The sequence below is a fragment of the Quercus lobata genome, chromosome 7 (genome assembly GCF_001633185.2).
Source record: "Quercus lobata isolate SW786 chromosome 7, ValleyOak3.0 Primary Assembly, whole genome shotgun sequence".
Lineage (NCBI taxonomy): Eukaryota > Viridiplantae > Streptophyta > Magnoliopsida > Fagales > Fagaceae > Quercus > Quercus lobata.
In genome coordinates, this window is record NC_044910.1 from 43,754,788 (window position 1) to 43,769,354 (window position 14,567).

The 14,567-nt window shown below is 32.7% G+C and overlaps 2 protein-coding genes across 2 annotated transcripts; both read right to left on the reverse strand.

Annotated features, from left to right (window-relative positions):
* Window positions 1-4,708: 4,708 nt before the first annotated feature.
* On the reverse strand, window positions 4,709-5,581 carry LOC115952093 (FT-interacting protein 3-like). Its single transcript, XM_031069174.1, has 2 exons — window positions 5,186-5,581; window positions 4,709-5,125 (listed from the first exon to the last, which is right to left on the reverse strand). Exons 1-2 carry the CDS (start codon window positions 5,579-5,581, stop codon window positions 4,709-4,711), a joined length of 813 nt encoding a protein of 270 aa, XP_030925034.1.
* A 249-nt stretch (window positions 5,582-5,830) lies between these two features.
* Window positions 5,831-6,914, reverse strand: LOC115952094 (FT-interacting protein 3-like). Its single transcript, XM_031069175.1, has 3 exons — window positions 6,718-6,914; window positions 6,565-6,622; window positions 5,831-6,436 (listed from the first exon to the last, which is right to left on the reverse strand). The coding sequence occupies exons 1-3, from the start codon at window positions 6,912-6,914 to the stop codon at window positions 5,831-5,833; spliced, it is 861 nt and encodes a 286-aa protein (XP_030925035.1).
* Between the last annotated feature and the right edge of the window lie 7,653 nt (window positions 6,915-14,567).

The window sequence follows — 14,567 nt, forward strand, 5'->3', positions numbered from 1 at the left end:
TCTAATCCCTCATTTTTAATTCCCCCCAAATTGGAGAGATTTGGAGAGAGGGTAGAGTAGATAAATTATTATCCAAGTAAATTCCCTAATTTACCCTTTCTAAATTAACAAAATTACATAGATTATTCTTTGTTTGTTTCCTAAGAAAATTTAAGTTGAATGAAAAAAAAAAAAAAAAAAAAGACTTGAGATTCACTGTTTTTGTTTGCTTTGATTGAAGCTTCACTGTTTTAGCAAATGTAACAGCGATAGATCCGGCGAGTTTCCGACGACTTCTTCGCAGAGCCGGCAGCTCGTCATGGCTTGTGCGCTAGAGAACTCGAACGAGTTGATCCAACAACTCATCTCTAACATCCAGTCCTGTTCAATTGAGGAGCAAAAGCAAGCGGCCATGGAGATCAGACTCATCGCAGAGAACAAGCTGGAAAACCGACTCAAAATCGCAAAAGCTAACACGATTCGGACTAATTGCCGCCATGATCGAGTACATCGCCGACTTGAACCACGGTCGTTGACCCGCTAGTCCAGTCATCGGAGTCGTTTATCAACTCAACAAGTTGTAACGCTTGCTTCGACTTCTCCAAATCGCCGTGGAGATCGTCGATCAGACAAGTTGACCCGGCGGAGAAGGATACCAAGTTTTGAACTTTCCAAGGGTATTTTCTCTGAAAAAATAAAATAAAATAAAACTTTCCAGTGGTATTTTGTTTTATTTAAAAAATATATATATATATATTTCTACTTCTCCAAAAAAAATAAAAAATAAAAAATATTCACTGACATATTCTAAGATTTGAACAATAATAATCAAGTTCAAGACTTTACAAAATTGATAAATTAATAATAAACCAATGTTACAAGTCTTTTTTTTTTTTTTTTTTTTTTTATGTGGCAAGTTCATTTTCAAATAGGGGTAAATTTTTCTATTCAAATAAGATGAAGGGCTAATTACTTCATTCCCCCTTGCTAATTTTAAAAACATCCAAATAAGATGAAGGGCTAATTACTCCATTCCTCCTTACTAATTTTAAAAACATCCAAAAAAGGTAGAGGGAAATAATCATTCCCCTCTACTCTCCTCCCCTTCCCTTTCCTCTCTTTCTAAATTTCCAAACAGGTCATTAATCCATTGATCAATTAAGTTGGGATCAACCAGACAAAAGTCACATAATCCGAATAGGGTCTAGAATCAAGATGGTGAATTGGTAATAGGAGTACTAGCTCCTCCCAAATTCATGCAACCAGTTAAGTTGCATGATGAAGGAGGCAATTTTGTCGCAGCTACATGCGAATAACTCCCCATGAATCCATGATTGCTGACACTTTATTGATGGGTTCCCATGCACTCATTCGATCTCATCAATTTGGCCTTAGTCTACAAATATTGCAAGAGACTTGTTTATTAAAATCTCAAGAGACTTATTTATTGGAAATTGCAAATAGTTCGATTTCCAGCACATCTCCTTTTGACAAATTGGCATCCACCGATCCACATGAAGAATATATGCAGTTCAAATTTATATTTAAAAAAAAAAAACATAATATGCAAAATAAACACAACAACGTAACAATACCACCTTTCTTTTTTGTTATTGTATAGACCCACGCGTTGGGCCCCAGCCCAATGCCTCTCTAGTCTCCATCTTCTTAAAATAATTTTTTTAATGATAAATATGTTTAAAAAAAAAAATCTTAATAGATAAATTTAATTCTAAAAAGGGAAAAAATTATATTTCTATGTAATATATTAAATAAATTATGTTTTATTCCTATTTAAAATTAATTTTAAGAAAAAGCTCCAGGTAAAATTGCAGTATTAAACCTCAAATTGTATCAAATTATCCCTACTTTATCTTTGGTGAACTATGAACTTCATGCACAAAAGCTTAAACCTTATTTGTGATGGTATTCGTGATGTGGTAATTAGAAGAATTGACAAGCATACATGCATCAAGTTCTTGATCTCATGGAAGAGAATCTGGATTTGAATCCATCTCCCTCTCCCCTACTAATTATTGTAAGAAAATAAAAGGCTAAACTAAAATCATGCTTAAATTACCATGCATGCATGTTAGACATTAAAGTATGTAGGCAAATAAAAAATTAAAAAAAGAAAAGAGGCATGAAGACTGGTCGCATTGATGATTAATAAAAAATCTAGGATATGCTTATATTAAGGAGGAAGGAGGAAAAAAACAGAGTAAAGTTGGCTAAAAATTGGTTGAATGCTTATCAAAAAAAAAAGAAAAAAAAAGGTCAAATGGGCCCTAAAAGCCTACATCTAAACTAGTTATGTTTTTTGGGCCAAGCTACTGTTTATATGTGAACGTATTGCATCAATTTTGCGTGTGTGTGTGTGTGTGTGTTAGTTGATGAATGATTAGTCTTATTGGACTTGCTAAAGTCAAGTTTAGAATACGGCAAATCAGCAACGGCCCAAACAAAAAGAGATGGCTTCCAGTATATTTTTATAATTACAAAGAAATAAAGCCTAAGCCCAACAAAAAGAGTATGGACTCGAATTTCTCATCATTGAGTGAAGCCCAACACATATTTGCCCAATTATATATTGGATCCCAACGCTTAAAGTTAACTTCAAATGGGAATTATAAAATAAAGTATAATAATTCATAAATAAATCAAATAAGTAAGCTAATATAATAAAAAATAATAATTTTTAAACGATTAACCAATATATATATCCTAACTTACCATTTTTTATTTTGCTTACTACACATTTGACTATTCGAGATTATTTTGGAAGTTGTAACTTCTATAGCGGGGCTTTTAAAAATGCTGAAAATAAATGCAGGCATAAATCAGTTTTTTTTTTTTAGTGTATTTATGTTTATGTTCTTATATATCTTCATATTTTTAATTAATTATTAATTATATGTTTATTTTTATATTTGTGCATGATAGCATATTTTTGTGAAGGATATTTCTGGGATTTTTTTTTTTTTTTTTTAATTTCTTGGCCCAAGGGCCGGGGTTTTGGCAAACCACATTTATCCGCTATTCAGGTTCCAGAGGCTGACACAATATAGGCGTTGAATAGACCACTTCACTATAGCCATTTTAAAATGTCTTTGAATTTTTATTCTCTTTTTCTTTTCTTTTCTTTTCTTTCTCTTTTTTTTTTTTTTTCTTCCTTGATAAAATTATTTTCATGATATAACTAAATATGCTTTATGTGTCTTGACATTGCAAAATAGAATGATAAAAATTTCTGATTAAGTGAGGTCCAACGTCAAATTGTTTAAAATATGAAAATAATACATTAAACGCAACCATACATTTTACAAAAATTCGCACACAAACATCCATATAGCTACTATTTAAGAAATGCATGAGAAAAATAATCTCAGCCAGTTTTAATATCAATTATTATTAAAATAATTAGTTTACATTAGGTAATCAAAGATGAATTTAAGAGCATGAGTACCAACTATGCTTTGATCTAAATCATAAATAGATCCATTTCAAACAAAGATGATGCTTTTCCTTTATTTAGAGAGTTTAGGGCTGACCTTGCAAGTTGCAATAATGGTAATGATGCATTAAAAACTCTAATTAAAAAAAAAAAACAAAACAAAACAAAAAAATCTCTTGAAAATTTTGTAGGTTCATCCGGTTTTAATGATCCCAAAATCATATTTGCTAATTTAATCCATTGATCAATTAAGTTGGGATCAACCAGACAAAAGTCAACCAAAAAAATTAGTTTCCATTAACTACTACAACATCATACTTTTTAAATAATCAAATAAGACCTGATCTTCAACATGGGTACAAAGCTTGGTATGGTTTAACAATTAGAATTTTTAAATTCTTTTGCTTCCCTGCAGCAATGATCAACTATAGCAAGGTTAATTTTTCAAATCATGTGGTCAATGGTTATAGATCTAAAATGATTTAACAGTGGCCCATGCAAACGAACAAATACAAATTGATAGGGTAACTCCATATTATTAAAAACGATGGCTGAGTATTGCCCATAAGCAGTTGATCATACTCTTACAAATAGTAACTACGCAAGTAGTCCACCAACAGATCTAGAATATGAAGATGCATCTGATTTCAAAATAATAATAATAATAATAATAATCTATCTTGGAAATTTGAACAATTATTCTAAACGCATAAATGTCAAATAGTTAAGTGATCCGTTTTTCGATGCATATATTATTTACCATTATATATAGATTCAATACAACTTTGTTATTTCCCTTTTTACTATATATATATATTACAGCAAACAAGCGTACTTTAACAACGTCCGGAGACTATAGCAAATATGTTACATAATTTTCTCAATTCAATAATTTCTACCTCAACAATTTGATTCTAGGTACTAGGAGTAGCAATTTTAGACTTCCTCAGTGTCTCATTGTAATTAATTTGTGTTGTCATATCTCTTCCCAAACTATTGATTACATTACATAATTCAAGCATTGTAGGCCTTTGACCAGCAAAGGGGTTAAGACAAGTACATGCAATTCTAAGGAACTGAAAGATTTTGCCTTCAAACCCTCGGCCTAAAACTTAAAAGTGCAATACAAAATCCATTAAAAATAAAAGAAAAAACAACACCAACCACCAGAGAAATAAAACAATATTTCCACAAATTGTGCCTACTCCAATGTAAAATCCATTAAAAATAAAGTAAAATGGAACATCCCAAAATTAGCAAAAAATATTTGAGTTCTCAAAACAAGCTATCAGTTTTTGCAAACATCCTCCGCAAGAAATTTTGGGGAACTGAAGGAAAATCAACACGAAGTCTTGGATGCATTAGCACCTGAGTACCTATAAGAACAATGATATAGTGAAAAGGAATCTTATATGTCACCAAGCAAACAAGCAAAGAGAAACACAAAAAGATAGCTGTAGCTCTAGGATCTCGCCAACTCAACAAAGACTGCAGCCTCTCCCATTGTGTTGCCAAGTCACCCAACACCGTTTGCATGCTTGCAGCAATGATCCTCAATCGATCATATCTCCATTTAAGAACTTCACCTGTCTTCCTAGATGGTATTGGATCAAACTCTTCATCAAGTTCATCTTCATTTGTTACATAAGCTTGAGACAAGTTAGCATCCACATGAGGAGGAAGTCTTGGTCTCTATCTATAGTGCCACAGCCCAGTTAAGAAAAGGAAGAGAAACATTGCAGGTAATATTACTTGTGGAAAGAAAACCACCAGTAGGAACGATATGTAAATGAAGATAGTAGTGGTAGGATTTGTCCAATTGCATATCTTCTTAAACCAGTTGATCATAGCAAGAAAACCAGTCAAGAGTGTTGTAACTCTATCATAATTCGCTTTGCTTTTCCATATGCTCCATGTTTGTGATCCAACATCTAGTATGCAGCCAATAACCTCCTTCCTTAATGGTGGCTGAGAATTGATTAAGTTCAAGGAGATCAAGTAAACAACTTGTTGCCTTAAAGTATCAAGCTGATATACTGACAGTGGGCTTAAGTAGTGCATCTTGGGGAGTAGTGATTGCGAATAAGTATTAACTGTATTAATTGAAGATGAACAAGAAAATCTCACAGCCAATTGAACTTCTCCCATCTTTTTTAACCCAGAAGGTTGTAGGATAACAAGCGGATAAGAAAGTATATAAACACGATTCATCTCAAGCGTGGATAGGCAAATCCTTATCTTCCCAATCCTTTGATGCCATGGCCCTCGAACTGTATCCACTCCTTGTATATGACCATTATCAAACACTCCAATTGAAATTACAGTACATGGATCATAAACATCCCATGTATATTGTTCGTTCCATTGTGGAGCAAGACTTTTAACAATTGTCCTTATTTACACCCAACGTGAACCATATTTAGCCACACAACATGCATCTATGCGCTTCTCCATTGGTTTCATTTCTGGCAGCCCAGTAGCTTTCAAGATTCCCAAATGCAAAACACCAATAACAGGTCTCCACAATGGTTTTGCAGTGGGCCTAGGATCACTGCTATATTGGGTGCACTTATTAAGAACATGGTACCCACCATCCAAAGATATCCTCATATTAAGCTTACTAGCAAACTTGACTTGCTTTTGTTCAGTCTTTAATTCTTCTAACATATCAAGATTATACCACTTGCTAGATGCAGGTGCATTATTCATCATTTTTTGCACATTTGACAAAGCCATTACATACCTCCCTAAACTCACACTTTCCTTCTTCTTTGGATGCAACTTATTCTCTATACTCAAAACCAAAGAATCATCAAAAGGTTCTGCTGCAACAAACATAATGTCTTCATTCCGTGTGGGATTCACATTCTTCTTTGGCGATACTTTACTCCTCACAACCATAGTCCCAAGTGTAGCCTTCACAAAGATTTCTAGGTCTTTCATATTCTTATCTCTAAGTGCCAAGTCTTGAGCTTGAATCACATTAACTCTAAGATACCAAGTCTAGGTGAATAATATTGTTGGGAACGTGTTAAAGTAACACCATCATTGCTGATAATTGTTGAATCAGATTGCCAAGCACCGGAAAAGGCTTCATACACCGGCGTTCCCATCCAAAAAGACATCATCACCTCTGCTGTAACCTTCTTGTTCTTATCCTCCAATTTATACCATTGTGGTGCCAAACAACTATCAGGTGGAACACGTAAAGGAGCATCATTAACCAAGAACGAAACTTTACCAATGATTTCATTTGTTATGTTAGCCCTATCCTTGACTATAACCTCCACTCAGCTGTTTGAATGTGTTCTTTCTTAAAAGCAAAAACTTGATACAATTCAGGGTTTGACTTCTTCTGAAGGAATCTAGTCGTGGCCTTATAGTTTCCGAGTTTCACTTCAACATAAGGGTCACAAGTATTAGGCCCAGCAAGTCCTATCAAATTTCTATCTTGTAAAATATTTACAAACAAGTAGTTCATATTCTCAACAAGATCGTAGGTAGTTGCAGGACCTATAGTAAACTTTGTGACACTAATGTTTGCCGAGGTCTCCTTAATGGAGAAATCTTCTTTTGGCTTTGTCATTGCTTAATCTGCAAAAATAGCTGGGTGTTCATAAGTGGTTCTAAACATAAATATAAAGCATATAGGCCTTAGAAAATTTTGAATTGGATTTAAGGGAAAATAAAGGTATACAAGCTAGCACTACAGAATACAAGGATATTAAAGTGCATATATTAAAGTTGTTATGTAAATGAAAGGGACAATAACGTATTAGGGATGGCGAGACTAATAGTATATATTGGTGGTTAAAGAGCTTGGAACAAACTACAAAAATTAGCAAGATCAACTATAATAGTAACAATTAATACAAAAATCAATCCAATAATATATAATAATAAAAAAAAAAGAATGCCATATTTAAATCTGAGTAGAAGTAAAACGGCATAGAATCTTGTTTTTATGGGGTAAAAAAAGAATATTATATTGAAATCAAATTGATTGAATTGCTTGTAATCTATAGGGAAGAATAGGAAGAAGAAGAAGAAGAAGAAAGTTGCAATGACATATTGTACATGGTGAAAATAACAGGTTGAAACTCTACCAATAATTATACCTAATTGGGGAACAATAAACTTCATGCACAAAAGCCTTAAACTTCTTGTTACGTTACTCATGCGGTTAGAATGATGCATGTGCATGCAGTAACTAAATTATATCGTGCCTGAAGTATAATGTATCCATGGACAAAATAAAGTCAATCCACGAAGTTGTACCAATTCCAGTATTGATTATTGCAAGTTGCATATTCCTAACCATTAATTGAAGGAGAAGAAGCAACCAACCTCACCACCAATTTTTGCTATATATAGATGCCTTGTGAGTAGAATGAGAATTACTTTATTTTTAAATAAATAAATAACTTCATTACATGACTCCCTTCCACCCGTAAAAGAGAATCAAAGATGCATGCCCCCCCCCCCCCATCCCTCAAGACATGGATGGTTTACATTGTCAATATGGTAACTTTTGATTAGAGATATTAAGATCACTTTTAATCTATCACTAACACCACTTATTTTAACATTAATCTCAACATATTACTCAACAATTGGGATGACCCTAAAGAGAGCGGAGGTCAAAATTACTACAACTATGCAACCAGAGTAACCATTAAAAAGTACTTTGGTGAACAATAACTTTATGCACAAAAGCTTAAAGCTTCTTGTGATGTTACTTATGTGATTACAAGGATTGATAAGCTTCAAATGGGTAGCGAAGAGCCTCAAGTTCTCTCATGAAGAAGAATCTAGATTTTCCTCTTCCTTACTTATTGTAAGAAAAAAAAAGGGTAAATTAAAATCATGTTTAAAGTACTATGCATTAATGAACCAAGTAAAAGTAGGCGTAAACATAGATGATCAATGATATAACCTGAAAAATAAAATAAAGAAAAAAGACTTGGGAAGACAGAATCCAATAAAATTGAAGTAATAAAAGCATGAGAATTCTGGTACTTGATGACGATGGAAGTAAAGCTAATATAATGCAAGTTACATAAATTCTAAATAGTTGCAAGACAAATTGTGCCATATAAAGAAAGATACTTGAAGGAGATGGGAGCACCTATTCTTCCAAACGAAAATTGTGTTGCTTTGAAACCTTTCCTTTTATATATAGGTTAGGGTTGAGGAATGCGGCTATGTAAAAACTCAACAACAGTACCGCCCATAACATGAGCTATATATTCCATTGCCAATGTGGATCCCTACAATAATAATGAAACAAAAAAAAAAAAAAAATTATGAATATAACATAACCCAAAAGAATTCTGGTCCAGAATATATTAAGTGATGACTCGTATTATCTTTACTTTGGTGAACAGTGAACTTAGCACACAAAATCTTAAAGCTTCTTGTACATACAGTAGTTAGTCAAGTTCTCATGAAAGTGAATATGAATTTGAATCTCTTTCCCCTACTTATTAATGTAAGAAAGAAAAAAAAACAAATTGAAATCATGCTTAAATTACCGAATATGCTTGCATGAACCATGAACTTACATAAATTCTGCCACTTGATGATGAAAGAAGAGCGTACCCAAATTTCAATAAGTGCAGTTGCAATCCAAATTATGTGAGACTAAAATCAAAGACGAAGGGAGTACGTTCTCTTGCTCTTGATTTAACTTGTTTACCCTAAAAACTATTCCTTATATATATAGGAGGTGAAGGTTAAATTAATGTTGCGGCAAGAAAGAAAAAAACCATGAAGTGAATATAGTGTTGCCTTTCTTTGATTTGGGTTGGTCCGAATCTCATGAAGTGCACGCGGTAATAAAGGAATATTAATTAATTGGAATATTCTAAGATAAAAAGAAATATTAATTGGAAAACCCCTAACCGACATTGAATTTTACTAAGTACAATATATTATGAGAGAGAGAATTTTACTTCACTATTTTTAATTCAATGCTAAATATATATATATATATATATATATAGTCTAACATAAATTAACTGCATGTCAAAATTCTATTTCTACATATTGATGGTGTCATATGCTTTTTTATTCATCATTTCTTTTTTAATAGTGTCAAGTTAGTTCGAGAATACTTTTGATGGTGTCCCTATTGGTGTCATATGCTTGATAGGGAGAGGCGATGAGTTCTCAAAAATTATACGCACATATAGTTTATTTCCCTTGTACATGATTTCAAAATAAATAAAAAATTATTTTTAGTGTAATTAGATTCCAAACTGTTGTAGGCTTTTAGTAGAATTTAAAAATAGATTACGATCAATGGTCCTAAAAACGCTCAATTACTCATCTTCAATCACCCCACTACTAACAAATCATATCAAGCTTAGTTTTAAATTGAACTCCAATTTAAATCTACTTATCAAATAACTCATGTAAACGATTCATAAACTGTGGGTTATGGCTCAGGTCAAATCTGACCCAATTACTCACAAGTTGCAAATCTAGAAACATATCTTGGCTACCTCCTGTTATATAGGGAGGGAGAATAAGCAAGCTTTTGACTATATGAAAGCACATGTAGCAAAACAATTCATGGCTAGAAGGGGAAGTTTCTATCCCAAGCCATACGTGAAATATTGATAAAAGTCATAGCTGAAGAAATTCCAGTGTATTCAATGAGTTGTTTCTTGCTTCTTGAAAATTTATGTAAGGAACTAAAATCTAAGATTGGCCAATTTTGGTGGGATCAAAGAGAGGAGGAGAATAGAATTCATGGGATGAGGTGGAACAATTTGTGCAAACCAAAACAGGATTGTCATATTGGTTTTCGAGATATTAAGAAATTTATTTTGGCTCATTACTTTCCTACATGCTATCTCCTTGAAGCTACTATGCCAAATTGCCTCATTCACGTGGAGAAGTATAACTCAAGCATGTCACATAATCCGAATAGGGTCTAGAATCTAGATGGTGAATTGGTAATGGGGGAGAAGGTGAGAATTTGGAAGAAGTACTGGCTTCTCCCAAATTCATGCAGCCAGTTAAGTTGCATGATGAAGGAGGCAACTTTTGATTAGAGACATTAAGATCATTTTTAATCTATCACTAACACCACTTATTTTAACATTAATTTCAACATATTACTCAACAATTGGGATGACCCCAAAGAAAGTGGAGATCAAAATTACTACAACTACGTAACCAGAGTATCCATTAAAAAGATTCACTACTTTGGTGAACAATAACTTCATGCACAAAAGCTTAAAGCTTCTTTTGACGTTACTTATGTGATTAGAAGGATTGATAAGCTTCCAATGGGTAGCGAAGAGCCTCAAGTTCTCTCATGAAGAAGAATCTAGATTTTCCTCTTCCTTACTTATTGTAAGAAAAAAAAAGGGTAGATTAAAATCATGTTTAAAGTACCATGCATTCATGAACCATGTAAAAGTAGGCGTAAACATAGATGATCAATGATATATTCTGAAAAATAAAATAAAGAAAAAAGAACTAGGAAGACAGGATCCAATAAAATTGAAATAATAAAAGCATGAGAATTCTGGTACTTGATGACGATGGAAGTAGAGCTAATATAATGCAAGTTACATAAATTCTAAATAGTTGCAAGACAAATTGTGCCATATAAAGAAAGATACCTGAAGGAGAAGGGAGCACCTATCGAGGCTCTTCCAAACGAACGTTGTGTTGCTTTGAAACCTTTCCTTTTATATATAGGTTAGGGTTGAAGGATGCGGCTAGGTAAAAACTCAACAACAGCGCTACCCTATAACATGAGCAATATATTCCACCGCCAATGTGGATCCCTACAATAATAATGAAACAAAAAAAAAATTATGAATATAACATAACCCAAAAGAATTCTGCACCAGAATATATTAAGTGATGACTCGTATTATCCTTACTTTGGTGAACAGTGAACTTAGCGCACAAAATCTTAAAGCTTCTTGTGCATACAATAGTTAGTTAAGTTCTCATGAAGGTGAATATGAATTTGAATCTCTTTTCCCTACTTATTAATGTAAGAACGAAAAAAACAAATTGAAATCATGCTTAAATTATCGAATATGCTTGCATGAACCATGAACTTACATAAATTTTGCCACTTGATGATGAAAGAAGAGTGTACCCAAATTCGAATAAGTGCAGTTGCAATCCAAATTATGTGAGTCTAAAAACAAAGACGAAGGGAGTACGTTCTCTTGCTCTTGGTCTAACCTATTAACCCTAAAAACTATTCTTTATATATATAGGAGGTGAAGGTTAAATTAATGTTACGGCAAGAAAGAAAAAAACCATGAAGTGAATATAGTGCCGCCTTTCTTTAATTTGGGTTGGTCCGAATCTCACGAAGTACATGTGGTAATAAAGGAATAATAATTAATTGGAATCTTCTAAAATAAAAAGAAATATTAATTGGAAAACCCCTAACCAACATTGAATTTTACTAAGTACAATATATTATGAGAGAGAGAATTTTACTTCGCTATTTTAATTCAATGCTAAATATATAACATAAATTAACTGCAGGTCAAAATTATGTTTCTACATATTGATGGTGTTATATGCTTTTTTATTCATCATTTCTTTTTTAATAGTGTCAAGTCCATTGGAGGGTACTTTTGATGGTGTCCCTATTGGTGTCATATGCTTGATAGGGAGAGGCGGAGAGCTCTCAAAAATTATACGTACATATAGTTTATATCTCTCGTACATGATTTCAAAAAAAAAAAAAAAATTTAGTGTAATTAGTTTCCTAACTGTTGTAGGCTTTTAGTAGTATTTAAAGATAGATTACGATCAATGGTCCTAAAAATGCTCAATTACTCATCTTCAATCACCCCACTACTAACAAATCATATCAAGCTTAGTTTTAAATTGAACTCCAATTTAAATCTACTTATCAAATAACTTATGTAAATAATTCATAAACTGTGGGTTATGGCTCAGGTCAAATCTGACCCAATTACTCACAAGTTGCAAATCTAGAAACATATCTTGGCTACCTCCTGTTATATAGGGAGGGAGAATAAGCAAGATTTTGACTATATGAAAGCACATGTAGCAAAACAATTCATGGCTAGAAGGGGAAGTTTCTATCCCAAGCCATACGTGAAATATTGATAAAGTCGTAGCTGAAGAAATTCCAGTGTATTCAATGAGTTGTTTCTTGCTTCTTGAAAATTTATGTAAGGAACTAAAATCTAAGATCATCCAATTTTGGTGGGATCAAAGAGAGGAGGAGAACAGAATTCATGGGATGAGGTGGAACAATTTGTGCAAACCAAAACAGGATTGTCATATTGGTTTTTGAGATATTAAGAAATTTATTTTGGCTTATTACTTTCGTACATGCTATCTCCTTGAAGCTACTATGCCAAATTGCCTCATTCACGTGGAGAAGCATAGCTTAGGCATGTCACATAATCCGAATAGGGTCTAGAATCTAGATGGTGAATTGGTAATGGGGGGAGCAGGTGAGAATTTGGGAGGAGTACTGGCTCCTTCCAAATTCATGCAGCCAGTTAAGTTGCATGATGAAGGAGGCAATTTTGTCGCAGCTACATGCGAATAACTCCCCATAATTCGTGACACTTTATTGATGGGTTCCCATGCACTCATTCGATCTCATCAATTTGGCCTTAGTCTACAAATATCACAAGAGACTTGTTTATTAAAATCTCAAGAGACTTATTTATTGGAAATTGCAAATAGGTCGATTTCCAGCACATCTCCTTTTGACAAATTGGCATCCACGGATCCACATGAAGAATATATGCAGTTCAAATTTATATTAAAAAAAAAAAAAAAACAAACAAACATGATATGCAAAATATACACAACAACGTAACAGTACCACCTTTCTTTTTTGTTATTGTATAGACCCACGCGTTGGGCCCCAGCCCAATGCCTCTCCAGTCTCCATCTTCTTAAAATAATTTTTTTAATGATAAATATGTTTTTAAAAAAAACCTTAATAGATAAATTTAATTCTAAAAAGGAAAAAATTATATTTTTATGTAATATATTAAATAAATTTTATTTGATTCCTATTTAAAATTAATTTTAAGAAAAAGCTCTAGGTAAAATTGTAGTATTAAACCTCAAATTGTATCAAATTATCCCTACTTTGTCTTTGGTGAACTATGAACTTCATGCACAAAAGCTTAAGCCTTATTTGTGATGTTATTCGTGATGTGGTAATTAGAAGAATTGACAAGCATACGTGCATCAAGTTCTTGATCTCATGGAAGAGAATCTGGATTTGAATCCATCTCCCTCTCCCCTACTAATTATTGTAAGAAAATAAAAGGCTAAACTAAAATCATGCTTGAATTACCATGCATGCATGTTAGACATTAAAGTATGTAGGCAAATAAAAAATTAAAAAAAGAAAAGAGGCATGAAGACTGGTCGCATTGATGATTAATAAAAAATCTAGAATATGTTTATATTGAGGAGGGAGGAAAAAACAAAGTAAAGTTGGCTAAAAATTGGTTAAATGTTTATCAAAAAAAAAAAAAAAAAAGTCAAATGGGCCCTAAAAGGCTACATCTAAAATGGTTATGTTTTTTGGGCCAAGCTACTGTTTATATTTGGGCCAAGCTACTGTTTATATTCGAACGTATTGCATCATTTTTGTGTGTGTGTGTGTTGATGAATGATTAGCCTTATTGGACTTGCTAAAGTCAAGTTTAAAATACGGCAAATCAGCAACGGGCCGAATAAAAAGAGATGGCTACCAATATATTTTTATAGTTACAAAGAAATAAAGCATGAGCCCAACAAAAAGAGTATGGACTCGAATTTCTCATCATTGAGTGAAGCCCAACACATATTTGCCCAATTATATATATTGGATCCCAACGCATAAAGTTAACTTCAAATGGTAATTATAAAATAAAGTATAATAATTCATAAATAAATCAAATAAGTAAGCTAATATAATAAAAAAAAATAATTTTTAAACGATTAACCAATATATATATCCTAACTTACCATTTTTTATTTTGCTTACACATTTGACTATTTGAGATTACTTTGGAAGTTGTAACTTCTATAGCGGGGTTTTTAAAAATGCTGAAAATAAATGCCGGCATAAATCAGTTTTTATTTATTTTTTATTTTTTTAGAG

Bases quoted from the DNA above. Each gene is read 5' to 3' on its own strand.
- LOC115952093 (XM_031069174.1), bottom strand. From the start codon at position 5,581: ATGGGAGAAGTTCAATTGGCTGTGAGATTTTCTTGTTCATCTTCAATT. The intron at 5,126-5,185 runs GTAATATTACCT...CACTATAGATAG, and splicing joins TGGTGGTTTTCTTTCCACAA to AGACCAAGACTTCCTCCTCA.
- LOC115952094 (XM_031069175.1), bottom strand. From the start codon at position 6,914: ATGAACTACTTGTTTGTAAATATTTTACAAGATAGAAATTTGATAGGA. The intron at 6,623-6,717 runs GTTATAGTCAAG...TCCACCTGATAG, and splicing joins ATTCAAACAGCTGAGTGGAG to TTGTTTGGCACCACAATGGT. The intron at 6,437-6,564 runs GTGATGATGTCT...TTATTCACCTAG, and splicing joins ACAAGAAGGTTACAGCAGAG to ACTTGGTATCTTAGAGTTAA.